At 36.3% G+C, this 26,969-nt stretch overlaps 1 protein-coding gene across 1 annotated transcript in view; it reads left to right on the top strand.

Moving 5' to 3' along the window:
* The window catches only part of SLC30A9 (solute carrier family 30 member 9), an 86,236-nt gene that overhangs the window by 57,162 nt on the left and 2,105 nt on the right, over positions 1–26,969 (top strand). The window contains exons 10-17 of the mRNA XM_044224131.1: positions 615–670; positions 3,951–4,086; positions 7,323–7,362; positions 8,407–8,478; positions 8,939–9,046; positions 11,671–11,836; positions 15,397–15,526; positions 17,955–18,068. Of these exons, the coding sequence (XP_044080066.1) occupies positions 615–670; positions 3,951–4,086; positions 7,323–7,362; positions 8,407–8,478; positions 8,939–9,046; positions 11,671–11,836; positions 15,397–15,526; positions 17,955–18,068 (822 nt within the window). The remainder of the gene's footprint in view (positions 1–614; positions 671–3,950; positions 4,087–7,322; positions 7,363–8,406; positions 8,479–8,938; positions 9,047–11,670; positions 11,837–15,396; positions 15,527–17,954; positions 18,069–26,969) is intronic.

The following is a 26,969-nucleotide window of genomic DNA, read 5'->3' as shown; positions in this document are numbered from 1 at the left end:
TGTATACAATGTATGGTATTTAAAATTTTTACTATCTTTTGTTTATTTAGCAATATGTTATTTTTCCTATAAAAATACCAGCTATCTCACCTACTATCCTAATCCTGCTTCTCTCCTCAGAGCTATAAACAGTTGAATGTGTATTCTTTTAGAACTTTTCCTATACCTTACATTATATGTTGTCTACAAAAACGACGTAAGTTTTTTTGTACTTTACACACTGTTCCTAAACTTGATTTTTTTTTTCTTCCACTTTAATGGTATGTGTAGGAGCTTTGACCATGTCAGTAAGAAAGCTGTGTCTCCACTTCATTCTTTTAAACTGTTGGAGAAGTAACTGTGGTTTGGCAACACCATAATTTATTTTGCCATTCCGTATTGATGGATTTTTAGGATTGCTTTCACATTTTTCTTCCTTATAAGCAATGGTGTTTTGAACCCCTCAGGGTTAATCTTTATTTCTCTAAGGTAAAGACTGAAAACCGGAATTGCTGGGCTGTTGTGTATTTGCGTGTGAAGTAGTTCTTTGCTATTGTCAGATTGCACACTCCAGATTGGTTCTATTATACTCTCCATCTTGCTAATAATTATTTATCCTTTCTTCTTCTCCATAGGGTTTACTAGCAGTGGGCATCAGTAAGTCTGTTCAAACACCAGATCCTACTCATCCGTAAGGACATTGCCTTTATTTTATTTTATTTTATTTTTGGCAGCAAGTCATTGAAATACAAGCAGTTGAATTTTAGAAATCTCCTGCAGTTTGTATATCTGCATTTTTGTATTAAAGATTTGGTCATTTCTTTCACGATAGTATCTAAGATACAGGATTCAACCACAATGTCAAAATAAACTCAAGATATAATTTGAAACTTGTTTTTAAATTATATTTTTGCTTTGTAACAGCATAGCGATCTTGTCCTCTTCATATTTGATAATTAAAAGCAAAACACATATATTGATCTTAGAGTTTTATTCTACATTTAGACTAAGAGGCACTGAATCTAAAATTTTAATGATAACCAGATGCCTGGGTTGCTCAGTCTGTTAAGCGGCTGCCTTCAGCTCAGGTTATGATCCCAGGGTCCTGGGATCAAATCCCACATTGGGCACGCTGCTCAGTGGAGAGCCTGCCTCTCCCTCTCCCTCTGCCTGCCGCTCTGCCTACTTTTGCTGTCTGTCAAATAAATAAAATCTTTAAAAAAATAAAAATAAAATTTTAGTGTAAACTTTTATGAAATTCATGTTTAATGTATTTTAATTCTGTTGGGACTTAGTATTCTGCTAACATTTCAAAATTGTTTATTTGTAAAATGAGTATTCTTTTATATTGAGTCACACCAGTTATTTGAGATACATATATATATATATATATATATATATTTTTTTTTTTTAACTAACATAACCCCTAATCCTTTTTTTTTTTTTTAAAGATTTTATTTAGTTATTTGACAGAAAGAGATACAGCAAGAGAGGGAAGACAAGCAGGGGGAATAGGAGAGGGAGAAGCAGACTTCTCGCTGAGCAGGGAGCCTGATTTGGGGCTCTGTCCCAGGACCCTGGATCATGACCTGAGCCAAGGGCAGATGCCTAATGACTGAGCCACCCAGGTGCTCCCATAATACTTTAGAACTCCTCATGTATCATTTATTTAACAAGTTTTAGTAATAAAATTTGATCCACCTTAAGTCAAAATAATGTACTTTTATTTCTGTAAAGGAGTCTACTTCTGTGTTTTATATAAATGCCATTTTTTTTGTTTTTTGTTTTTTGGGTTTTTTTTTTTAAATTTTATTTATTTATTTGACAGACAGAGATTACAAGCAGGCAGAGAGGCAGGCAGAGAGGGGAGAGGCAGGCAGAGAGAGAGAGAGAGGAGGAAGAAGGCTCTCCACAGAGCAGAGAGCCCGATGTGGGGCTCGATCCCCAGACTCTGGGATCATGACCTGAGCCAAAGGCAGAGGCTTTAACCCACTGAGCCACCCACGCGCCCCTAAATGCCATTTTTTACTCAAAAACAAGACACTACTTTTTTTTTTTTTTTTTAAGAATTTATTTATTTGTCAGAGAGAGAGCAGAAGCACGGAGAGCTGCAGGCAGAACAGGCAGAGGAGGCAGAGGAAGAAGCAGGCTCCCTGCTGAGCAAGGAGCCCAATGTGGGACTCCATCCCACATTCTGGGGTCATGACCTGAGCCAAAGGCAGATGCTTAACCAACTGAGCCACCCAGGCATCTCAAGACTCTACTGTTTTTTTATAAACAGTAGTGTATTTTGAATATCTTCGAACTATCAGTAAGCAATTACAGAGAACAACTAGTTTTCTTATCTACTTATTAGCATCATTATAGTATTTTACTGTGTCAAGAAAAGAATTTTTTTCTGATTAGTTTTATACACCAAAATTTTAAAAACAGGATAAAATTTTACAGTTTTAGGTTGTGAAGATTTCTTTTTAAGGTATTTTCAACAATCTGTTTAGTGCTGCTCAATAGAATTTTCTGTAGTGATAGAAGTATTTTATATCTCTCCAGTATGATAGTCAGTAGCTACATGTAGCTGTTGAGCATTTGAAATGTGGCTAGTGTAAAGAACTACATTTCAATTTTTATTGTTTAACTTTAATTTAAATAGCATTATGTGACTGATGACTAATATGGGATGATGAAGATCTACATAGTTAAAATTTTCAGTAAGAACCTACAATTTTTTGAAAACATAGAGAAAAAAGTAATAGGACTTAATTTAGATCTTAATTTACTTTAACTGAAATATATATAAAAATATATATATCCTATTTTACTTTGAGGGAACATTTAGAGAAAGTAAGTTTTTCTAAATCAAGCAGTAGAACATTTTCACATCTATAAACTGAGAATTCCCTATGGCAAGATTACTACGTATTTGCAAAAATAATTTTAAAAAGCAGTTTTAATTAAGACCTGTTGTTTAAATTTGCATCTGCCAGAAGGGCGCCACAGAGCTTGGCTTTGGGAGTAAATTTCCCAGGAAATATTTTTATTAATGAGTGATTGCTTTCCTCATAAAGTATGTCATGTTTTTGAGCTTCTTAAAACTCAGTATTTTATTGATACATACAATAATAGAAGATAATACACATATTAACCAAAGATTCTTAAAAAATAAATGAGACTTTTAAAAAAAAAAAACTTGCCATAAAAACACCCAGAAAACTGAAGCTCATAGTCCTAATAATAATAGTTAGAAGTTAATAGTGTGTTGGGCGCCTGGGTGGCTCAGTGGGTTAGGCCGCTGCCTTTGGCTCAGGTCATGGTCTCAGGGTCCTGGGATCGAGTCCCACATCGGGCTCTCTGCTGAGCAGGGAGCCTGCTTCCCTCTCTCTCTCTGCCTGCCTCTCCATCTATTTGTGATTTCTCTCTGTCAAATAAATACATAAAATCTTTTAAAAAAAAAAAAAAAAAGAAGTTAATAGTGTGTTAAACTATTCAGAAACAGCCCCAGGTATCCAACATCTAATTATAGGCAAGAAGACCAAATGTTCAGTTAGAAACTGTATTACAGGGTAATTTAAATGTCATCCTCTCCATTAAGCACCTGAATGCATTTTTAAAAAGATTAATTTTATCAGTATTTGTACATAATAGTAAATTGACTGTATTTAATCAAAACATACTATTGGAAAAGGGATTAGCAAATACCTGAATTCAGTCATATTCACTCTGTTTTTCTATATTTTCAAAGATCTTGCAGGTTTTTTTGCCTTTATATGTTATTTTCTGATTGAAGTTACATTTTAACTTTGATACACTTATATTTTAATATTAAATAATATAACTGATACACTTATTTTAATATAAAACCATAAACATCTTTATAAGAAATTTTTGATTTTCTTTTTCATTGACTTATTTAACATATATTGTAAAATGATTTGTATTTCTTGTAAAGTATACAATTTTTTTCTATTTTTCAGGTATGGATTTTCAAATATGCGCTATATTGCTTCGCTAATTAGTGGTGTTGGTATTTTCATGATGGGTGCAGGATTATCTTGGTACCACGGAATCATGGGATTGCTTAATCCTCAACCAATGGAATCCCTTCTATGGGTAATCTTTTTTCCCTGTCAGTTTTCAAGTAATATAAGTATGGGAGAATGCCTTTGTCATATTGATGTTAAAGAAAGGGACTAACATATGCCTTTTTGACTGTAATTAAGGGTTATGTGTCTGTAGTTGTGTTTTTTAGAACATGAGTACACATGACCTCTAAATTCATACGGTTCAATGATGTTGAACAAGAGTATCTCTATAGGTACAGGGGCACCTGACAGGCTTAGTTGGTGGAGTGTGCGACTATTGATCTCAGGGTTGTGGGTTCAAGCTCCACGTTGGGTATAGAGATTATGTAAAAATAAAATCTTAAAAAAAAAAAAAAAGAGTAACTCTTTATGTACAATCATTAAATACTGACTCCTGGCTTAAAATCTTGGGCAGTTTCATTAATTTCTTGTTATATTGAAGAACAAGAAGATCTCTGTTCATTTTTAGTCCCAAGAATAATCTGTCAGGATTTAAAACATCCAGTGCCACAAGATAGTCATAAGTTGGAATTGTTGTATTTAAAGATGTTTTTTCCACTCATGTAGGTAGGAAGCTTGTACTAGGGGGAGGATGGGAGCATGGTCACCTAGATTTTCCTAGCTAGGGCTTCTGCCCTTCTCTCTTACTCCTGAGCTTGCCTCTGGCAGCATCAAAGGTAGGGACAGAAGACAGAAAAGTACTACTTTACCGGCACCAGCATCATTTTGCATTGGTTTCCTCTGGCCTTTGTGGATGCTTAAAGCTGCCTTTTTCTCTCATGGAGGCTTCCTGATAATTACCCTGTGTGGCCTTCTGACTCTAGCTCCTTTGACAAGCACAGATTGGTCGTGTGACACCCCCTCTTAGCCTCTGCATCTTACGATGTAGTTCCAGACTCTTTCTGCTGAGGTTGCCTTGCATTTTCCAGAAGGCTCTTTGGGCAGTTGATCTCTTTTTTTTTTTTTAATTTTTATTTTATTTATTTATTTTTTAAAGATTTTATTTATTTATTTGACAGAGAGAGATCACAAGTAGGCAGAGAGGCAGGCAGAGAAAGAGGAAGGGAAGCAGACCCCCTGCTGAGCAGAGAGCCCGATGCGGGACTTGATCCCAGGACCCTGAGATCATGTCCTGAGCCGAAGGCAGTGGCTTAACCCACTGAGCCACCCAGGCACCCAGTTGATCTCTTTTTAAGAGACACTTGCTCAGAGTTCTCCTTGGGCCCTGTGTGGTAAAACAGGCATTTTTATCACCCTCTCAGTGAGAGTGCAGTTTGTTTGTTTGTTTTTCAGATGTAATCATCTACCCTGTTGACACAATCTGTATTAGTAGACTTGTCAATAAATTTATTTTTGTATGTGCATTAGGCATAGTTCACTATATTCTCTTCTAAACACTAGAGACACACATCCAGCTTTCTTAACAATCTTAATGGCTTAATAGCTTTCTTTAAAGTATTCTTCACATTTAGCCTTAACCTTAGCTCTTCCTCATGGGTTAGTGGTATGGAGCTAGGAGTTGTAAAATCGGGCTGGGCATTCTCTACGCAAAGCCTGAAGAGATGGTGTAGCACCTCATTTTGGAATGTGGGAGTACTTACACCCTCATATGTTCTCAATTGGAACGAATCTCATTGAACATCTTTTCCTCCACTCTGAAAATGTTCAGCCGCTTTATAGATACCTCATTCTAATAGTATTCATCTGTATTACTTCACAGAGACTAAGTGGTTAATGAAAATTAGTTAAATTTTCAATTGCATGTAAGTTTTAAACTTACTAGATGCTCAGGGTGCCTGGGTAGCTCAGCCACATAAGCATCTGACTCTTGATCTCAGCTCAGGTCTTGATCTCAGGGTCCTGAGTTCAAGCTTTGCACTGGGCTCCATGGTAGATGTGGAGCCTATTAAGAAAAAAAAAAAAAAACTCTTAGAGGCTCTTCTGTCTTTTTGCAGCTAAATGAAGTTACATAAGACTATGACTTTTAGTTAATAAATAATAAATTCAATGTACCATAGACCAGTTTATGTTTATTAGGTATTGGAATCTTTTGCTGGGATATGCTGTTTCCCTTTATTGGGTGATAAATGTGTCTTAAATCCTTTCAGGAAGGAGATAGAAGGATTAAAAAAATTATTGGGCAGTTAAGCTGTTCAAATTCTATTGTAGGTTGGCAGTAACATTCAGTAGAGATAGCCTAGAATTGAGACTGGAAAACCCATATTCTAGTTCTTACCCTGGTATCATTTCTATGTACTCAAGTGAATCACATAGCCCTAGGACATCTCAGTTTCCTTAACAGAATTATAAGAGTATTAGATGAGGCTCAGAATTTTCCAAACTTCTATTTCAGGGAAACCCAGGATTCCAAAAAGATAATGCTGAAAATTCTACATATGTTTCGTTTGAATTTCATTGAAACTTTAAAAAATTCAAGTTGCTAGGTTGTCTCTTGGTTTAAAGTTTTTTTGCGAATCTTTATTTAATTCAACTGTTTCCTATTACTGCGAGGAAGATGATGTAATCCCAAACTGATCACTATTTATAACTGCTTATCTTTCTGAATCTGGATTGGTACTGGGCATCCAGACAAACTCCAGAACAGAAGTTACATAGTTAGGTGTATGGATCTTTCTTTTTGAGTTTCAGAGAGGGAAGGATTATTTATTTATTTATATTTTATTAACATATACTGTATTATTTGCTTCAGGGGTACAGGTCTATGAATCATCAGCCTTACACACTTCACAGCACTCCCCATAGCACATCCCCTCTCCGATGTCCATAACCCAGCCACCCTATCCCACTCCCCTATCTCCCCAGCAACCCTCAGTTTGTTTCCTGAGATTAAGGGTCTCTTATGATTTGTGGGGATGGATCTTACTATATCCTGGTATCCATACCCCAGATTTCAGATGTTTGTGTTCATTTTGAACTTCAGAAAAATTTTCATACTAATTTTTTCATCTCTTATGTTATGATTTTAACTTAGGTCATGGTATAACATTCTGTAGAGTGGACAGATTACTCTTCTAAACCTTAAAAAATGAGATGACCATCAGATTTTGACTTTTATTTTTTTCCTTTTATGAAGATGTACCATCTATTTCCTTGCCTTCACTTGAGCTGTCTCCCATCACGATTCTTATCTGGCTAGGATTTAAATTTATGTTGCATTTTAAACATTATAAACTGTATGCATGAATCATTGTGATTCTCTAATGAAATATTAACTTACACCTTATTTTAATACTTATTTTCTAGGCATATTGTATTTTAGCGGGATCATTAGCATCTGAAGGAGGTATGTACTATTACAGTATCTCTTTATTCTTAATTTAGTAATATATATTCAGCAGTCCATTTTTATAAATTGCTAAATTCCACTGATTAAAGAAAAACTATGGAAATAGGAATGTACTTCGAGGGAGTAAGTTCTTTGTATATATAATGTACTATGTTATTCCTCTAATGGATATGGGCAAGGGAAAAGCTGTTATTTTGCTCTTGAGTATCTTAATCATAACCCTCAGAACATTTGGAATGGAGCCTAAAAACATACCTATATATTGAATTTTTAAAAATCATGTTTTAATGGGGCACCTGGGTAGCTCAGTCAGTTAAGCAGTTGCTTCCAGCTCAGGTCATGATCTCGGGGTCCTGGGATTGAGCCCTGCATTGGGCTCCCTGCTCCATGGGAAGTCTGCTGCTCTCTCCCTCTGCCTGTCCCCTGGCTTGTATTCTATTTTTCTTTCTCGCTCACTCTCACTCTCTCACAAATAAATAAATAAAAATTTTAAAAAAATAAAACCTTGGGAAGGTTAACACTACTAAACCCTTAGTAGTGTTAATCATGGAAAGCTGACTCTTTGCAATAAAATATTTCCAGGTTTCTGCAGGTTTCAGCTGTAGCAAGTTTTATGACAGAGAAGTACTATATCATTTGGAAACTGCCTGATTCATAGTGTGCTTACTTCCCATACGTTGTCATTACCAATGCTGTGTTCCCTTAATCTTCGACAGTCTGTAAAATGGTGATAGCACCACTGTCTCAAAAGGTCGGAAGGATCAAAACTGTGTTTAGTGTGGTGCCTGCAGCTAGTGCTGTCCAGTAAATTAAGGTCATTAAGGTGGTGGTAAAGATATTTAAATTATTACGGTTTAGAAATACGGGATTCCTTTCATTTTGACGATAATTGGAGTCTTCATAATGACTAGTTAATATAGAACTTTCCTTTATTGACAGCCCTGGCATTAAAAGTGTTGTACCTATTTGTTTTGAGATGCTGTCTTTAAAATTTGGAGGCATGCCATTTTTTTCTTGCTGATATGAATGCTTTTCTTTCAGCAACACTTCTTGTTGCTGTAAATGAACTTCGTAGGAGTGCTCGGGCCAAAGGAATGTCATTTTATAAATATGGTATGTATGTCAGAAGCCAGGTGCCTTACTTCATCTCCTTTATTTTCTAAAATTGCCCAGTACTATTGCTTTTTCCTTATAGGGGTGTACAAAATATATCTTGATGTCTTCTCTGTGTGGCTCTTACATTATATATCATCTCTTTTTTAAAAAGAGAAATGTAATGTGATACGAACATGAATACTTTATATTTGGATTTTAACTGAAGTGACCTACAGTTTTTCTATACATCTTTTTATAACCAGAGAAAGTAATTTGACTTTAAATTTCAGTTACTGTCAACATTTAAACCAATAAATTATGTTTACATTGAACAGGGTTTTTAAAACCAGGATCTCATACATTTTTTAATCTTAATTTTTATCTTAATTTTAGATAGATACTTCTTAAAATGTTACATGATAGTATCAAATTGGGATTTCAGAAAGTTTCTTTTCTTGTCTCTACCCCAATGATTAAGTAATGGAAAGTCGTGATCCTAGTACAAATGTTATATTACTGGAGGATACTGCAGCGGTCTTGGGAGTGACCATAGCAGCTACGTGTATGGGCCTTACTTCTTTAACAGGTAAATATTTAAGTTACAGGTGATTTATTTGTACTACTTAAATAATTCTCTAATATGTGTGTATTTTCTTTTATATCATTGAATAATTTTAAACCAATAGATGGTTAAATGCTAATTCCACGCTGACCCTATATTTGTATAAGACAGATAAGATGATAAAAGCCTTCAGAGTTCTCTCTCAGAAATGCTCTTAGTTTGAAATAAAGAAGGCTGTTGTTAGAGCATTTCTCTAATGTGCTAAACCTTTGCCTTAATAAATTATGCAGCTACTCTGAGCCTAATAAGTATTGATAATATTTGGCCTAGTGACCTTGAAGGTTTATTAATATATGGGAGAGAACTTTATAAACCCTAAAATTGTAAATAAATATATATTGTAGCTCTTCTTCACTTGTCTTCCATTGTTAGTGCCAATAATAACTGCTCTTGCTTTCCTGTTTCCCAGACTCTCTAGTTGATTTTATCCTCATTTTGGTAGCTAGTTAATTTGCAGAACAGTTCAGTACAGGCCAGTGAGAAGACAGAGAAATCATTTTTATTTTCTAAAACAAAAGAACCATGTAGTATGAAAAGATTCCATTTCTGAGGATGGAACTCTCTTGGAATGGAACTTCTTCCATGCTTATCCGTTTGTCTTTGCACGTTTGAAGTAATTGTAGGTGATGAGCTTCCACAGTTCTGCATGTTTCTTAAAATATCTGAGATATGAATGAGTCTTACTCATTTTGAATGTACATCTCAAGACTAAACCAGCGTTTTCTGATATTCACTGTGATCCAGAATATTTCTAAAAGTTCTGAGTTTTTTTCTGGTTGACCTTACCATTTTAGACATTTCTTAGACAGATTATCACCTAGCAAAATTTTAGGCTTAAGGAAAGTGTCACTTGATGAATAAGTCAATTAATTAATCTAATTAATAGATTATTTTCCTTTGGAGAATAATAAAAGTAGTCAAATCAAACTTACATAAATTTTTGTTTTGAGAGTTTTACATTGTTTTAATTAAATTAATTCATTTAAATTAAATAACATGCCAAGAAATAAATATTTTCCCACTAATATTTCTGTTTTCTGTAGGATTATTTATACATGTATATTTTTAAATAATAATTAGGGAAATTTGGATTTTTAAAGAATAGTATTTGATTTTGAACTCTGTAATTACAAGCCTCCTAGTGGATTATATTTTACAAATGGATCATTTTTTTCTTCTTTTTTTAAAATTTTAAATTTTTTATTAACATATAATGTATTTTTAGCCCCAGGAGTGCAGATCTGTGAATCGCCAGGTTTACACACTTCACAGCACTCACCATAGCGCATACCCTCCCCAATGCCCATCACCCAACCACCCTCTCCCTTCCTTCCTCCCTTGGCAACCCTCAGTTTGTTTGGTGAGATTAAGAGTCTCTTGTGGTTTGTCTCCCTCCGGATCACATCTTGTTTCCTTTTTTCCCTCCCTACACACCAAACCCCCAATGTTGCCTCTCAAATTCCTCAAATCTGGGAGATCATATGATAATTGTCTTTCTCTGATTGACTTATTTCACTCAGCATAACACCCTCTAGTCAACTGGATCATTTTTAATACCTTAGCACAGATTAGTCATTTTACTTTTTCAGTGTTACAGTCTGACTAAGTGTTAGTAAAACTAGTATGTAAATTGACTTCTTTTTTTAGTAAAATGTATGTTTTATCAGGCATTAAGAGAGTTAAATTTAGTACTGACATTTGATCTTTGGGATAAAAAGACTTAATTATAAAAGCCTTGTATGTAAAATTCATTATAAAAATTTAAAATATATTTATGGATGTCTGTTTTGTAAATACAGACCTACACATTCATAGATAATAAATCAACTCTTCTCACTGGTTCTGGGAGAGAATTAAGACCTAACAACGTAAGGCAAAGTTTAGAATCATCTGGAGGGCTTGGGAAGACAAAGAATGTTGGTCCCAACTCTGGACTTTCTGATTCAGAAAGTCTTAGGTGGGGCCTAAGAACTTCATTTTTAGCAAGTTCTCAAGCGATGCTGTTGCAGCTGCTGGTAAATAGCTGTACTTTGAGGACCACTGCTCTAAGTTATCTGTAGCATGCAATAAATTAACTTCTCCCCTTTGTATCTGGAATGCTACTAGCTATGTATCATCCTTGGTTAAATGAAAAGAGAGTTCCAGATCATTTTTTGTATGGCTTCATTCTCTCACAGACTCTTGAGAAGAATAAGAGACAAAAAGTGGTCACTTTTTTCAGCTGTTGATCTCACAGTGTTGCCAGCGTGGGACAGGAAAAGTGCTACTGATAGATTAAAAGAAATGGATTTTGTTATATTAGTAGTATGTATATGATGTCTCTAAAATGCTCTGAACCCTCACTCATGTTATGACCATATGCAAGAATTAGATCTTGAATAATTAAACCACACAATACGCCTGTGTATTGTGAAGCGTATGTAGCATCCCCATTTTGTAGTGTAGTAAACTTATTAAGAGAAAGTCATTAAAGGAATTAGGAATGTATCTCAGGTCCTTTGTTTTACTAATTCTGGTTCTTTACTGACTAAAGCTTATTGAAACAATAGAAAATGTGAATTTACTGACTTCTCCTGTCCTTTATTTAGGTAATCCTCTGTATGACAGCCTAGGTTCTTTGGGTGTGGGCACGTTATTAGGCATGGTCTCAGCCTTCCTCATCTACACCAACACGGAAGCGCTGTTAGGGCGATCCATCCAGCCAGAACAAGTACAGCGGCTTACTGAACTCCTGGAGAACGACCCATCAGTAAGGTCAGCTTATTCCATTGATGCTGCTAAGGTTTCCAGAACATACTAAGAAATAGAAATGCTTGGTTTTTAAAGACTTCCAGAAGGGTTTGTGTCTCCCTAGCTTTTAGAAAGAACTTTTTAATCTATGACTTTTCACTTATAACCTTAAAAGAAAATAAGTGAAAACATTTAGGAAGCTCCCTGTTTTCTTTTAAATTCTGTATATCTTTAACTTTTAAAATAAGGAACAGGTAGATAATGTAGTGGGAACAGAAGCTTACAAGCGATTGTCTCCTTAATGTAGAACCACTGATGTGGAACCTTTGTATTTACTCTTGCCTTGTATTTGTATTATAATTACAAATTGCTATATTAAATTTAAGAAGATTTTTACGCAATGGGGATGTGATTACCAAATTGAATGTAAGTTATACTCCTTTTGAAAATAGACGTTTTGTTTTAGATCCTTTTACAAGTTTTTCCTTACAATCTTTATCTTTTAAATGATGTAAAAATGAAGAACTGAAGGAGCATCTGGCTGGCTTAGTCAGTAGAGCATTCCTCTCTCGATCGCAGAGTCGTAAGTTCCAGCCCCACCTTGGAGGTAAAAAAAAAAAAAATGAAGAACTGAAGACTTAGGAGATAACAGAATCAGAGTTCTAATTAGTACTTTATAGGAAATTCAAGTTTCAGAGTGACATGGAGGGAATAAACCTTTAAAAATCCCAATTTTCTACTAGCTACATATGTGTTAAACTTTATAAGAATGTATTTTTCTTCTGTGTTATAACCAGATTTTTTTTTTTAAGATTGTTTATCTGAGAGAGAGAAAACACAAATTGGGGAGGGAATCTCAGGCAGACTCCCCTCTGAGCATATAGCCCAGACACTGGGCTTGCTCCCACAACCATGAGATCATGACTTGAACACCTAACAGACTTGAGCCACCCAGGCACCCCTTAAAACCAGAATCTTTAAGTCTTTGAAGAATGACTTGTATATCCAAATCAGTAAAACAAATGAGTAAAATAATACTAGATTTATATTCTAAGCCCTATATTTTTAATCTGGAAAAGTAGTTACCATGCTAGATTAGACTAGAAGTTGGGTATTCTTAGAATTAATATTAGGCTTAGTACTTGATTAATCCATGTTAATATCCTTTTCCTTATAATATCTTTGATTTTGGTATCAAGGTAATACTGACATTAGAGAATGAGTTGGCTTTTTGTTTGTTTTTTTAAGATTTTATTTATTTATTTGACAGACAAATCCCAAGTAGGCAGAGAGGCAGGCAAAGAGAGAGAGAGAGAGGAGGAAGCAGGTTCCCCACTAAGCAGAGAGCCCGATGTGGGGCTCAATCCCAGGACCCTGGGATCATGACCTGAGCCGAAGGCAGAGGCTTAACCCACTGAGCCACCCAGGCACCCCTAGAGAATGAGTTGGGAAGTGTTCTCTCCTCTAATATTTTTTTTTTTTTAGAAAAGTTTATGCAGAGTTGGTATTATTTCTTCTTTTAAAGTTTGGTACTAGTCACCAGTGATACCATCTGGGCATGGGCTCTTCTATATGGGTAGTTTTTTGATTACTTATTCTACCTGTTTACTTGTTACAGGTCCAAGCAGATTGTCTGTTTTCTTCTCAAGTCAGTTTCAGTAGTTAGTGTCTTTCTAGGAATTTGTGCATGAGTTCTAAATTATCTGATTTTTGGCATACAACCATTCATAATTTTCCTTTGTAAGCTTTTTATTTCTTAGGGTTGGTAGTAATGTCTCCTCTTTCATTTTTTTTATTTTAAAGATTGTATTTATTTATTTATTTGACAGAGATCACAAGTAGGCAGAGAGAGAAGGGGGAAGCAGGCTCCCCACTGAGCAGAGAGCCTGACACGGGGCTCAATCCCAGGTCCCCGAGATCATAACCTGAGTCGAAGGCAGAGGCTTAACCCACTGAGCCACCCAGGCGCCCCTTCTCTCTCATTTTTGACTCTAATAGTAATTCGGGTCTTCTTTTTTTTCTTGGCCAGTCTAGCTAAAGGCTTGTCAATTTTGTTGACCTTTCCAGAGAACCAGCTTTTAATTTTATTTTCTGTTGTTTTCTCCATTTCATTCATTTCTGCTGCTCTAATCTACATTATTTCCTTTCTTCTGCTTGCTTTAGTTTTGTTTGCTCTGTTTTCCAGTGTCTTAAGATGATAGTTTTAAGTTTGTCACTTGATATCTATCTTTTAAATATAGGCTTTTAGGGGTACCTGGGTGGTTCAGTGGGTTAAGTCTCTGCCTTCAGCTCAGGTCATAGTCTGAGTGTCCTGGGATCAAGCCCTGCATCAGGCTCTCTGCTCAGCAGGGAGCCTGCCTCCCCCTCTCTCTCTCTGCCTGCCTCTCTGCCTACTTGTGATCGCTTTCTGTCAAATAAATAAATAAAGTCTTTTAAAAAATAGGCTTTTACAGTTATGAATTTCCCTCTGAACATTATTTTATATTGTATTAGTCCAATAATGAAATTTGTAATATTTTGTTAGGATTGGGTAGATAAGCTTTTTAAAAATGAAAAAATTATATAGCTTCTTGCCTATCTGGACAAGTTTTGATTTATTGGGTATATATAGCTTTATAAGTATTAAATCATTCATACTTTAATCATTGATAAAGATGATTTTTTATTTCTGTCTAAAGAATTTTAGACTCACTATATACTGATTTGCTCAGGATCACTCAGAAATTAGGGTCAAATGTTTTGAGTATTTGGAGCTCATTTAGGCATGTTTTCCTATAGCTTTCTATATCCCCAGCATTCAGAGTGTTTTGTTATTTTATATATACCATAAAGAAAAGATGTTAATAGTGGTTATAGAAAGAAAAGAATTTCTCAACAGTTTTCTAAGGAAGATTCATTACTGAGGGCTAGGGAAGAGGGGGTGAAAAGTAGTTACAACACTAGTACTTTTCTGGGAGGCATAGTGTAATGGAGCATCGGGTTTGGGTGTCTGAAGATCTGGAGGTGAGTCCTGCCTCTGCTGTTAACTAGCTAAATTACCTTAGGCAAGTCACTTAGGCCCCTCTAGGACCGTTTTATAATCTGTAAGGTAAATTTATCTACTTCCCTGAATTCCATTCATTAAATGCCTGCCATGTAGTTGCTCTCATATTAAACATTGTGTGTATGTGTTGGCTCATTATTCCCCATATCAGATCCAATTAGGTAGTCATCACTAACCTCATTCTAATAGAGTGCTTCACTATTGTATGAAGACTTCTAAAGAAGCTTTGAAGAAAAGGAATTATGAGACAAAATTACAACATTGTAGAAAAGCAATTTAGAGTTCATTTTTTTAATCCACAAACTATGTAATTCATGTAAATACAGGCCATAGAATAATATTTTTTAAGCTTGCGTCTTTGTATGGCATTACACACAAATAGCTAAATGGATATTTGGGAATTTATATATGGCACTTAATGGTGAATACTCTGAAAGCCATCTTGGTCCATCATGATGGAAAAAAATAAGAATTCTGTACTTTGTGCCATTAAAATATATATGTGTGCATATATGAATTTGTGTGCATTTTATTCATGCAGGGCAATTCATGACGTTAAAGCCACAGATCTGGGATTAGGGAAAGTAAGATTTAAGGCAGAAGTAGATTTTGATGGACGAGTTGTTACAAGATCGTATTTGGAAAAACAAGATTTTGACCAAATGCTACAGGTAAGTTTATGTATTTATTGTTTTCTTGTCAAAGTTAGAAAAATTACTTTTTAAATAAATAAAATAAAACTTTTACAGGTCTTAAAGTTACTTCCGCTTTCAACTTCTTAGGGTTCCAAAATCTGACAGCCATTTTATTTGCTCTAGAGAGGGTCTGAGGAGACAGCAGCGGAGCAAAGTACTGTTCAAGTGCTTGTCATGGGCTAGGCGTTTTACATGTGTTTTCTAGTATACTCTCAACAACTCCGTGAGGTAAAGAAACAATACTCAGTTTTACATGTAGGCAAATTAAGACACAGAAGGATTAAGTAACTTGTCTAAAATTGCAGAGCCATAATATGGAGTCAGATGTGAATGTAGAGCTCTGTGATTCTACATCCCATGCTTTTATATTAAGAATTAAATTTAAAAGAGAATTGAGAGGATAATATAATGAACAGTGCAAAGTTCATTATATATTACCACTTGCCTTTATCAAATCTTAACATTTTATTCTACTGTGTTTGCTTAGGATCTTCAAAAAAGAAATGAATTGTTACAAAAACAGGTGAAGACCTTGTTTTCTCCTTCTAGATCTATTCTTCTTCCTCCATCCCTAGAACTAAAAATTGTCTTGAATTTAGTAGTCATTTCCATTCAATTTTTATACTTTTCAACAGATTTTTCTTAGCACTCTAAGTATATAGTAACATTTTGAATATTTCAAAATTGATATAAATGATACCATACCATCTGATTTCCTCTATAGTTTGCTTAACAGCGTGGTTTTGAGGGGCACCTGGGTGGCTCAGTCTTTAAGCCTCTGCCTTTGGCTCAGGTTATGATCCCCAGCGTCCTGGGATCGAGCCCTGCGTCTGGCTCCCTGCTGGTCAGGAAGCCTCCTTCTCCCTCCCACTCCCCTGCTTGTGTTCCCTCGCTCATTGTATCTCTCTGTGTCAAATAACTAAATCTTAAAAAAAAAAAAAAAAAAACACAACTCAGCATGGTTTTGAAATTCCTTCATATTATTATATATGTATACACACACACACACACACACACACACACACACGTCTAGTTCATTTATTTTAATTGCTATGTGATATTCTATGAATATAGTGCAGTTTATTTATCCAGTCTTCATTTGATGCATATTTATGTCCACAATGGCATTCTCTTATGTTTTTCTTGTTCAGACATGTAAGAATTTCTTTAGGATACTGTACAGCTAGATTTGAAATAGTTGGGCTAGACTTGGTGCATCTGGGTGGCTCAGTTGGTTAAATGTCAACTCTTGATTTTGGCTCAGGTCTTCATCTCATGTTGGGCTCCATGCTGGCTATGCTTACTTAAAAACAAAACAAAACAAACTTACTTTCATCTTCCCTAGGTGGCAGATTGTGCTCCAAATTGTGTCAATTTAATTTCCACCATCAGTACATCAAAGTTTCTGTTGCTTCACATTCTTACTAGATGGTATATTGACAGTTTTAAATTTTTGTCATTATGATAAATATGAAACTGATGATTTATATGTAATTATAATTTCTGTCCCCCCCCAGTAGTAACAGTGAGGTTATTAAACATTTAAATTTATTGACCATTGGGATTTCCTATACTGCTTGTTTTTTTAGTTAATTTCTTATTCTGAAAAATTAATAAACATTTTATTTTTAATATGCTGGACACTGATCCTTCCTCGGTTGTGAAATGCAAATATCTTTTTTTTTTTTTAAAGATTTTATTTATTTATTTGACAGAGTGAGAGATCACAAGTAGGCAGAGAGGCAGGCAGAGAGAGAGGAGGAAGCAGGCTCCCTGCTGAGCAGAAAGCCCAATGCGGGGCTCGATCCTGGGACCCTGAGATCATGACCTGAGCCGAAGGCAGAGGCTTTAACCCACTGAGCCACCTAGGCGTCCTGTGAAATGCAAATATCTTTTACTGTGTGATTAACCATTTCACTTTGTTATTGGACAGAAGATTTAGTGTGTTTTTTAAATTTATAATCTTTTTCTTTAGACTTTCAATTATCTTGCTTGAGAAATACTTCCTTATTCCAGTATCATAAAAATATTCTTTTTTCTTCTAAATGTTTTTTGGTTTGTTTTCTACCCATAGTTTTCTAATTCGCTTAGAATTATTTTTTTGTTGAATGATCTGAGATAGAGGTTTAATCTTTTTTTCCTATAGAAAAAGAATTGCCCTTGCACTGTTTATTGAAGAATAGTCTGTTCTTTTCCCACTTATTTTGTAATGCTATCTTTGTGAAGTATTATACTTAATTTTTTGTTGATTTAAATTTTTTTGGAACTAGGTGGTTTATCACCTTCAGCGTGAAAGTTTTTTGCTAAATTTAATGGTGTTTGTTAAAATTTTTTAAAGAACTCATCGGTATACTAATACGATTTTTTAAAAAGTTATTTTGTTTTCCTGTTGTTTTCTTTATAGGAAATTCAAGAAGTGAAAACTCCTGAAGAACTAGAGACCTTTATGCTTAAACATGGAGAAAACATTATTGATACTTTAGGAGCTGAAGTAGATAGACTTGAGAAAGAACTAAAAGTAAGATGTAATCATAATAATCATAATGCTGACTCTTAAGTACTTACTCTGTGTCAGAACACTGTGCTGATTGTATCATATGTGTACTTCTCTCAGTAACCTCATGGCTTGTGACTGGTGGTTGTGAACAAGAAAAATCACTGGGTTCAAGGAAGTTGGGTAATTTACTCAAGGAAGTAGGGAATTGGGCATTTATTGGTCAGTTCCAGATTCTGTACTTCCAACCACTATTCAGTAGTGCCTGCTTAGTTTCTAAAGTAGCTAAAGGTTTTGTGTTTGTTCTGAAATAAAAAGCATTTTGAAAGTTTCTAGAGAAATAGAAACTAGATTCTCTTCAAAAGTTTGAAAAAACAGAATGTGACCTTGAATATCCACAATCTTCCTTTTACTCCATCTGTCATTATTTTATATTTTCTTTTTGCTTCTGTTCAGTTGGAGATCATTACAACCTATTGGTTTTTTACTGAAATATTACCTGATAAGACTATCTTTAAAACTCTCAGTATTCTCAAATTGTCATTTATTGACTCTTGAGTTCAAGTTATTGGAAAAAATAAAACTTATAAATGATCTTGAACATACATAGCTCATTGAAGGCAGTGCATTTTCTTCAGCCGCTGTTGACCATTCTTCAGTTTTGTTAAACACTGAAGGCAAATAACAAAAATTGAAGGGCAGCATTTCTGTCACCACTTACTATTTTTTCTTTTAGAGTCTAGTTACCAGAGTAATAGAAGCACTTCAAATAATATGATTGTGTTTATGTTAATATTATAGTTTACAACATGATCTTCAAGTTTGTAGATGAGCAGGTCTCAAATATTTTCCTCTTTAAGATTCTTTATATTCTTAAAAATTATTTAGGATCCAAAGAGCTTTTATTGATTTGAATTAATATTTATTGATATTTATTAAACCATAAATTAAAATTGAGAGCTCTAAAAATATTCATTTTAAAAACCATAATAAACTGGGGCGCCTTGGTGGCTCAGTGGGTTAAAGCCTCTGCCTTTAGCTCAGGTCATGATCCCAGGGTCCTGGGATCCAGCCCCACATCCGGCTCTCTGCTCAGCGGGGAGCCTGCTTTCTCCTCTCTCTGCCTACTTGTGATCTCTGTCAAATAAATAAATAAAATCTTTAAAAAAAAAACTATAATAAACTATTACATGCTAATATAAATAACATTTTAATGAAAAGTAACTATATTTTCCAAAATGAAAAAAATAGTGAGAAGAGTGGTATTGTTTCACATTTAAAAAAAAAAAAAAACACTAAGATAGCTAGATTCCCCGTATCTGCTTCTGTATTCATTCTGTTGCTGTATATTGTTTTGGTTGAAGAATAAGAAGAAAAGGGAAAAGGGAAGAATCTTTAAAAGTATTCTTAATGTGTTTTCAGATAATTGTGATTTTTTTTTTGTATATGATACCAATACCTGACAACTCTTAGCCTCTTGAAGCTTAGTTGCAATGTGGAATCCTCAACTGTATCAGAGAAGTTTCACGTACTGTTTGTGAAGTTAGGGGGCACAGTCCACAAGATTACCCTAATTTCTGACACCAGTTGCAAATTTCAAGGGGTTCCTCATGTCACCCTCAGGTTTGATAATTCATGAAAAGGACATAAAACTTACTGAATGCTTTTTTTTTTTTTTTAAAGATTATTTATTTGAGAGAAGGAGAGAGAACATGGTCAGGAGAGGGAGAGAGAATCCCAAGCAGACTCTACACTGAGTGGGGAGCCCAACTCAAGGCTTGATCTCAGCACCCTCAGGTCATGACCTGAACTGAACTAAGAATCGAGTGCTTAACTGACTGCACTGCCCAGACACCCCCACTGAATGCCTTTAGACTCATGGTTATGATTTATAACCATGAAAGGACACAGATTAAAACTAGCCAAGGGAAGAGATACATAAGACAGCGTTCTAAACACAGAGTTTCAGTTGTCCTCTCCCCATGGAGTCATGGACAGTGTTATTTTCTGACAATGATGTGTGACAGTTTGCACAGAGTATTGGCAACCAGGAAGCTTAACAGAGCCTTGGTGTCCAGAGATTTTTTTTTTTTTTTAAAGATTTTATTTATTTATTTGAGAGAGAGAGACAGTGAGAGAGAGCACGAGCGAGGAGAAGGTCAGAGAGCGAAGCAGACTCCCCATGGAGCTGGGAGCCTGATGCGGGACTCGATCCCGGGACTCCAGGATCACGCCCTGAGCCGAAGGCAGTCATCCAACCAACTGAGCCACCCAGGCGTCCCGGTGTCCAGAGATTTTACTGGGGCTCCTTTGTTGACTGCTTGGCTGGTCAACCTTTCATCTCTAGCCACTCCAAGGAAAAGCCCGCACTTTTTGTCTCCAGTCCCTTGTGGATACAGAACATATACTGTGTGGCCAAAGATAAAGACAAAATTAATCAGGACATTCCAAGGGCCTAGAGAACACCTCCCATAGTCAAGGGTCAAAGCCACACGTCTCTCTAGGTATGATTAATTATCTGCTATACACTATTACTTTAAAATCCATTAGTCTGTCTTTGTACTTTGAATCTTTTAACCCATGCGTGATTCTGGAATGTTATGAATTGGCCAGTTAGAAATACTGATTCACTGAATTTGTACATATCTTTCAAATGGTGATACATTTCTAAGTATTGGGAAGCTGTCGGGGTCGTAGTGGTAAGATAGAGTTTTTCAGTATTCTGATTTTCATTAGAAACCTTGCATTTTACCATTAGCAACAAATATTATTGTTTTCCTTGAAGTAACAAATTTATTTTGTTCACTTTTAAAGAAGATCTCTGCCAAATACCCAAATTTAAATAGTTTGTCAGTTTTTCTTTCAAGTAAAACTGGGTTTTAGATAAGCTCACCTTTTTTTTTTTTTTTTTTTTTTAAAGTAGGCTCCATGTTCAGTGTGGGGCTTGAACTCTGAAACCCTGAAATCAGAAGTTACATACTCCACCAACTGAATCACCCAGGAGCCCCTAAATGGTGTTTAGATTAAAAAGCATCTCCCTCAACCCATAATTCAAGTAATCACAGAGGCGCTTTTCCTTGTGAGACTTCAGAAGCAGAGGGGCTTTGGAAACACTTTCCATTTTGTCACGGAATATCTTATTTATTTTTTAAAGATTGTATTTATTTGTTTGAGAACAAGAGTGCATGAGCAAGTGCAAGTGTGGGGAGGAGCAGAAGGGGAGGGAGAGGGAAAGAATCTCAAGCCGACTGTGCTGAATGCAGGGCGCACCAAAGGCGGATCCCCCAGCCCCAGAGTCACCCCCTGAGCCTCACCACCCAAGCTGAAACCAAGTCGGTGGCTCAACCAACTGGGCCATCCAGGCGATGCTTCACAGACCATTTTAAAAAGTATACTCAAGGGTTGAGGTTTAATAAACCAATGTTTTCACTACTTCATGAAGGGTATTTTATTTACGTTTTCATGAAGGACATTTTATTTTTTATTTTTTTTTAAAGATTTTATTTATTTATTTGTCAGAAAGAGAGAGAGAGAGAAAGCACACAAGCAGGCAGAGAGGCAGGCAGAGGCGGAGAGAGAGGCAGGCTCCCCACTGAGCAAGAAGCCCGATGTGGGACTCGATCCCAGGACCCTGGAATCATGACCCGAGCCGAAGGCAGCGGCTTAACCCACTGAGCCACCCAGGCATCCCACATTTTGTTTTTAAGATATTACTTATTTTAGAGAGAAAGAGAATGTGAGTGAGGGGAGGGGCAGAGGGAGAGAGGGAGAAGGAATCCCAAGTAGACTCTGTGCTGAGTGCAGAGTCCGACTAGGAGCTCAGTCCCAGGACCCTGAGATCATGACCTGAGCCAAAATCAAGAGTCAGATGCTTAACCAACTGAGCCACCCAGGCACCCTGATCATGAAGGGCATTCTATTTTTTTTTTTTTTAATTACGTGTCTGACAATAAAGAAGCCCAGTGACTATCTGTCTGGTTTGGTGCCAGTTGCCTTAAATTGTGCAAAGATTTATCTGCCATTGCTTTGATATGTCATCAGAGGAAATACCAGCATAGTTTATTATTTATTTGAAGGAGAATGAGTGAGAGAGAGCATGAGAGAGGAGAAGGTCAGAGGGAGAAGCAGGCTCCGCAGGGAGCTGGGAGCCCGATGTGGGACTCGATCCTGGAAGTCCGGGATCATGACCTGAGCCGAAGACAGTTGCTCAACCAACTGAGCCACCCAGGCGCCCGGTACCAGCATAGTAAAGGCAAATAACATCAGTGGTTATTATGAAAATAGTTTTGACCTTGGAAGCCCCCTTGACAAAGTTTCAGGGGCTCCTCGGTGGCTCAGTTGGTTAAGCGACCAACTCTTGATTTCTGCTCAGGGTGATAAGATTGAGCTCCGTGTCCCAGTCAGCATCCAGGCTCTGCACTCAGCGTGGAGTCTGCCTGAGATTCCTTCTCCTTCTCCCTCTCCCTCTGCCCTTCCCCCTGCTCGTGCACATTCTCAAGTGTGTGCACATGCTCTCAATAAAACAAACAAACAGATATCTTTAAAAGAAAGAAAAGGTTTCAGGATCTTTGGGCCACACTTTGAAAAATCACTTTTCTAAACATAATGCCAGGTGATTATTTTTGTGCAGGGTGACATGAGAATAAATAATCTTTGCTTTTCCCATTCTGTTTGTTTTTATTTCCCTGACATGGATAAAATAATGGACTTTTAGACTAAATCTTTATTTTAATAGGAGCAATAAGTCAGAAACCAGGTTTGAGTTAACAAATTGGTCATTCTTATATTTACTTTTATCACAATCAGGTAAATTTATTATTTTTGTCTAGCTAACTGTGTGCTTTAATTAGAAGCTATTAAATCTTTAAGAGACTAAACTAATCCATATGTGTTTTTGAAATATAAGTCTCTCAAACCAGGAAACAAAGTTAACTTAAACCTTTAAGTTGAAAACCTCTCTGACTAAGGTAATAAGGTGTAATTTATCTTTTTTTAAAAAAGATATTGGGACGCCTGGGTGGCGCAGTTGGTTGGACGACTGCCTCCGGCTCAGGGTGTGATCCTGGAGTCCTGGGATCGAGTCCCACATCAGGCTCCCAGCTCCATGGGGAGTCTGCTTCGCTCTCTGACCTTCTCCTCGCTCATGCTCTCTCTCACTGTCTCTCTCTCTCTCAAATAAATAAATAAAATCTTTAAAAAAAAAAAAAGATATTATTTGGGGCGCCTGCGTGGCTCAGTGGGTTAAAGCTTCTGCTGTCAGCTCAAGTCATGATCCCAGGGTCCTGGGATTGAGCCCCGCATTGGGCTCTCTGCTCGGCAGGGAGCCTGTTTCCCTCTCTGTCTACTTGTGATCTCTGTCTGTCGAAAAAATAAATAAATAGGGACGCCTGGGTGGCTCAGTTGGTTGGACGACTGCCTTCGGCTCAGGGCGTGATCCTGGAGTCCCGGGATCGAGTCCCACATCAGGCTCCCAGCTCCATGGGGAGTCTGCTTCGCTCTCTGACCTTCTCCTCGCTCATGCTCTCTCTCACTGTCTCTCTCTCTCAAATAAATAAATAAAATCTTTAAAAAAAAAAAAAAGAAAAAATAAATAAATAAAAATAAAAAGATATTATTTATTTATTTGACAGAGAGTGAGAGAGAGGGTAAGAGAGAGAGAGCATGAGCAGAGGGGAGAGGGATAGAGGGAAAAGCAGGCTCTCCACTGAGCAGGGAGCCTGATGTGGGGCTCGATCCCAGGACCTTGGGATCATGACCTGAGCTGAAGGCACATGCTTAACCAACTAAGCCACCCAGGTCTCCCTAATTTATCTTAAAGGAAAGTTCTTCATAGTTGAGGCACCAAACCAACAGAGTGCATGAATTTAATTCTTGTTTCTTGTTAGGAAAAATAGCTGATTTTCTTTTGAAAACTAAAACTTTGGCATATTTCTTTCTTTTTCGTATCTAAGCTTGGTTGCCTTCTAGGTTTAAATTTAATAACTATTCAATTATTTTGGAAGATCACCCTCAGTGATAAAATTTAGCAGTATGGCCATCTCTTTTGAGTAATGCCATCGATCTCATTATTAGAATGGATGGTATTTTTGGCATAAAATCTATAGCTTGGGTAGTTCTATATAAAAACATGAAAAATAATAGAAGCTAATTTATAAAGTCCCATATCATAAATATGAAATATATTTTGTTTTTATTTTGAAGTTCTTTGAACTGCTAATTTAAATTTTTTTTGTTCTACCTCTATGTCAGTCTGTGGCTAGACTCTTCTCCTATCCCTCCAAGAAGTTTTTTGTGTGTTTGGGAGGCAACAATTCTGTTGGGAATTAATTTAGTGGGAAGATGCCATAATATTTGCAAATTCCTAATAAGTAGTATTCCAGTTAAATGTTCTGCTCTTTAGTCCATCTTTTGCTTCTTGAATTGCATGCTCCTATAGCATTTTCTTGAGTCTGCAGCATTGCAAAATAAGTTATACAATGTGGTTTTCATCTCTCCATAGCGAGTTTTGAAATAAATTTGTGGTATGTGAAATGTTCAAGTTGGATACTGGCTAGGACATAATAAATCAATAAATATTTGTTGAGGGATGCCTGGGTAGCACAGTCTGTTGGGCATCTGACTTTTGGTGGCTCAGATCATGATCTCGGGGTCGTGGGATCAAGCCTCACATCAGGCTTTGATGTGAGAGGGAGAGATTCTCTCTCCTTTCCCTCTGCCCCTCCTGCTCGTGCTCTCTCTCTCAAATAAATAAATAAATCTTTTAAAAAAGTTAAGTACTGAAAAAATGAATGAAAATTGTAAGTTGAACACCACTTATTGATTTTCATTTCTATTTAACAAAATTTTTTTTTTAACAAACTTTTTTTTTTAAAGATTTTATTTATTTATTTATTAGAGAAGGGGAGGGGGAGAGAGCAAGCACAGGCAGACAGAATGGCAGGCAAAGGGAGAGGGAGAAGCAGGCTCCCTGCCAAGCAAGGAGCCCGATGTGGGACTCGATCCCAGGACGCTGGGATCATGACCCGAGCCAAAGGCAGCTGCTTAACCAACTGAGCCACCCAGGCGTCCCTCTATTTAACAAAATTTATTCAGTTTCTGCTATGCACATGATCTCTTATTAGTCACTAAATATTAAAATTTAAGAATATTCTATTTTTTTTCATTCATTCATTCAGCAAATATATTGAGTGTTTCTTCTTTGTATTTGGCACATTAAATTTTAGGAATTTGATAGTTTTCTCTCTAAAAACTTGATTTTAAAACAGACTACATCAGCTTTTTACTTTTTCTTGAGATTAAATTTTTATTGGTACACATTTGTTACATAGTGTTTTTTTAGATAGAATAGTTTCAAAATTTTCATTAATAGCTAAACTTTTTCAAGTCATATTGGGATGGTTAGGGAGGACTGGGAAGGGAAAATAAAATTGAGTTTCATTTCTGTTTGAGGAAATCTTTTTCGTTCTTTAATGAGTTTAGGGAATTCTAAATAGACAAATAGTTTAAGGTAAAGAGAGCATTGAGAACAAAAGGGTACACCTGTGTCTGGGGGGGCCCTGGCCATTCTTGCATTAAGATCCAAGAGGAAAGAACCCTCAGGTATAGTTGAACAAAACTAGTTATAAGAAAAATCTCAGTGCACCCTCTGTAGAATGCTCTAACTGGAGCTCAATTCCAGTATTACATCAGATTTTTGTCTTTATACTCAAATTATTTTTTTTAAGTTAGGAATTATTAATCCTGATTGACTATCAGAATCCCTTAGAAGAGTTTTTCCTCCCATGTTGATTTATCTATCCATTTATTTAATATTTATTTATTTATTTATTTAAGTAATCTCTCCATCTAACGTGGGGCTCGAATTCATGACCCCCAGATCAAGAGTCACACGCTCTCCCAACTGAGCCAGACACCCCTATTTTTATAATTTTTATCAAATAACATGCAAAGTTTATAAAGTCAAACATCTGAAAAGCTTATAAACAGAAGTAAGTATCACCTGTCTCACCATCCTCAATCCTTTGGCTCAGAGATAACCATGTCTAATATTTTTTATATTTTGTACCATATTTCTATATGAAAGTCTTAAGCTCCTCATGATTTAAACATTATTTATTTCCTCTTTGATAGATGTAAGTTATATAATTAGTTTTATACATTCTCTCTGCTCTCCCTTTTCACAATGTCATTCTGTTCCATCTTACTACATTTTTAAATTACCCCACAGATTGAGTTAGGTGTCCTTCCTTTTTGTACTCGTAAAATCCCAAGACCTTTACCTTGCTCTTCATTTTTTCTGCCTTGCTCTTCAAGTAGCAGTCTGTTAAAATTGCCTGCTTACCTACCAGCATTTCCTCACCAGACAAGAGTTCATCGAAGACAAGTACCGTTTATTTCCTCTTCATTGTTACATACTTCAGTGCCTGGCACAGAGTAGGCCCGTAATAAAGATATTTTCTGTTGTTAGTGAAACGAAGTCCTTAAGCTAGCATTTAAGATTTTTCACAAGTTGGTTTCTGCGTGCCTTTCCTGCCTCCTTACTGATCCTACCCACTCTGCAACTTCTTTTTTTTTTTTTTTGAAGATTTTATTTATTTATTTGACAGAGATCACAAGTAGGCAGAGAAGCAGGCAGAGAGAGGAGGGGAAGCAGGCTCCCTGCTGAGCAGAGAGCCCAACGAAGGGCTCGATCCCAGGACCCTGGGATCATGACCTGAGCCAAAGGCAGAGGCTTTAACCCACTGAGCCACCCAGACACCCCTCGCTGCAACTTCTGTGGCTAACTGTACCATGCTTCTTGGGCTCCCTGACTTTGCTGTCTGGTCCTCTTCATCATCTCTCTGGAAAAGTCACTACTTTCAAGTCTTGTTTAGATATTACATCCTTAGTGAAGTCTTGCTGGACCTCACGAGTTAAAGTAATAGA

The sequence above is a fragment of the Neovison vison genome, chromosome 11 (assembly GCF_020171115.1).
Source record: "Neovison vison isolate M4711 chromosome 11, ASM_NN_V1, whole genome shotgun sequence".
In the NCBI taxonomy this organism is placed as follows: Eukaryota; Metazoa; Chordata; class Mammalia; order Carnivora; family Mustelidae; genus Neogale; species Neogale vison.
The sequence above is the reverse complement of the archived record's forward strand: the minus strand, read 5'-3'. Positions and strand labels throughout refer to the sequence as shown.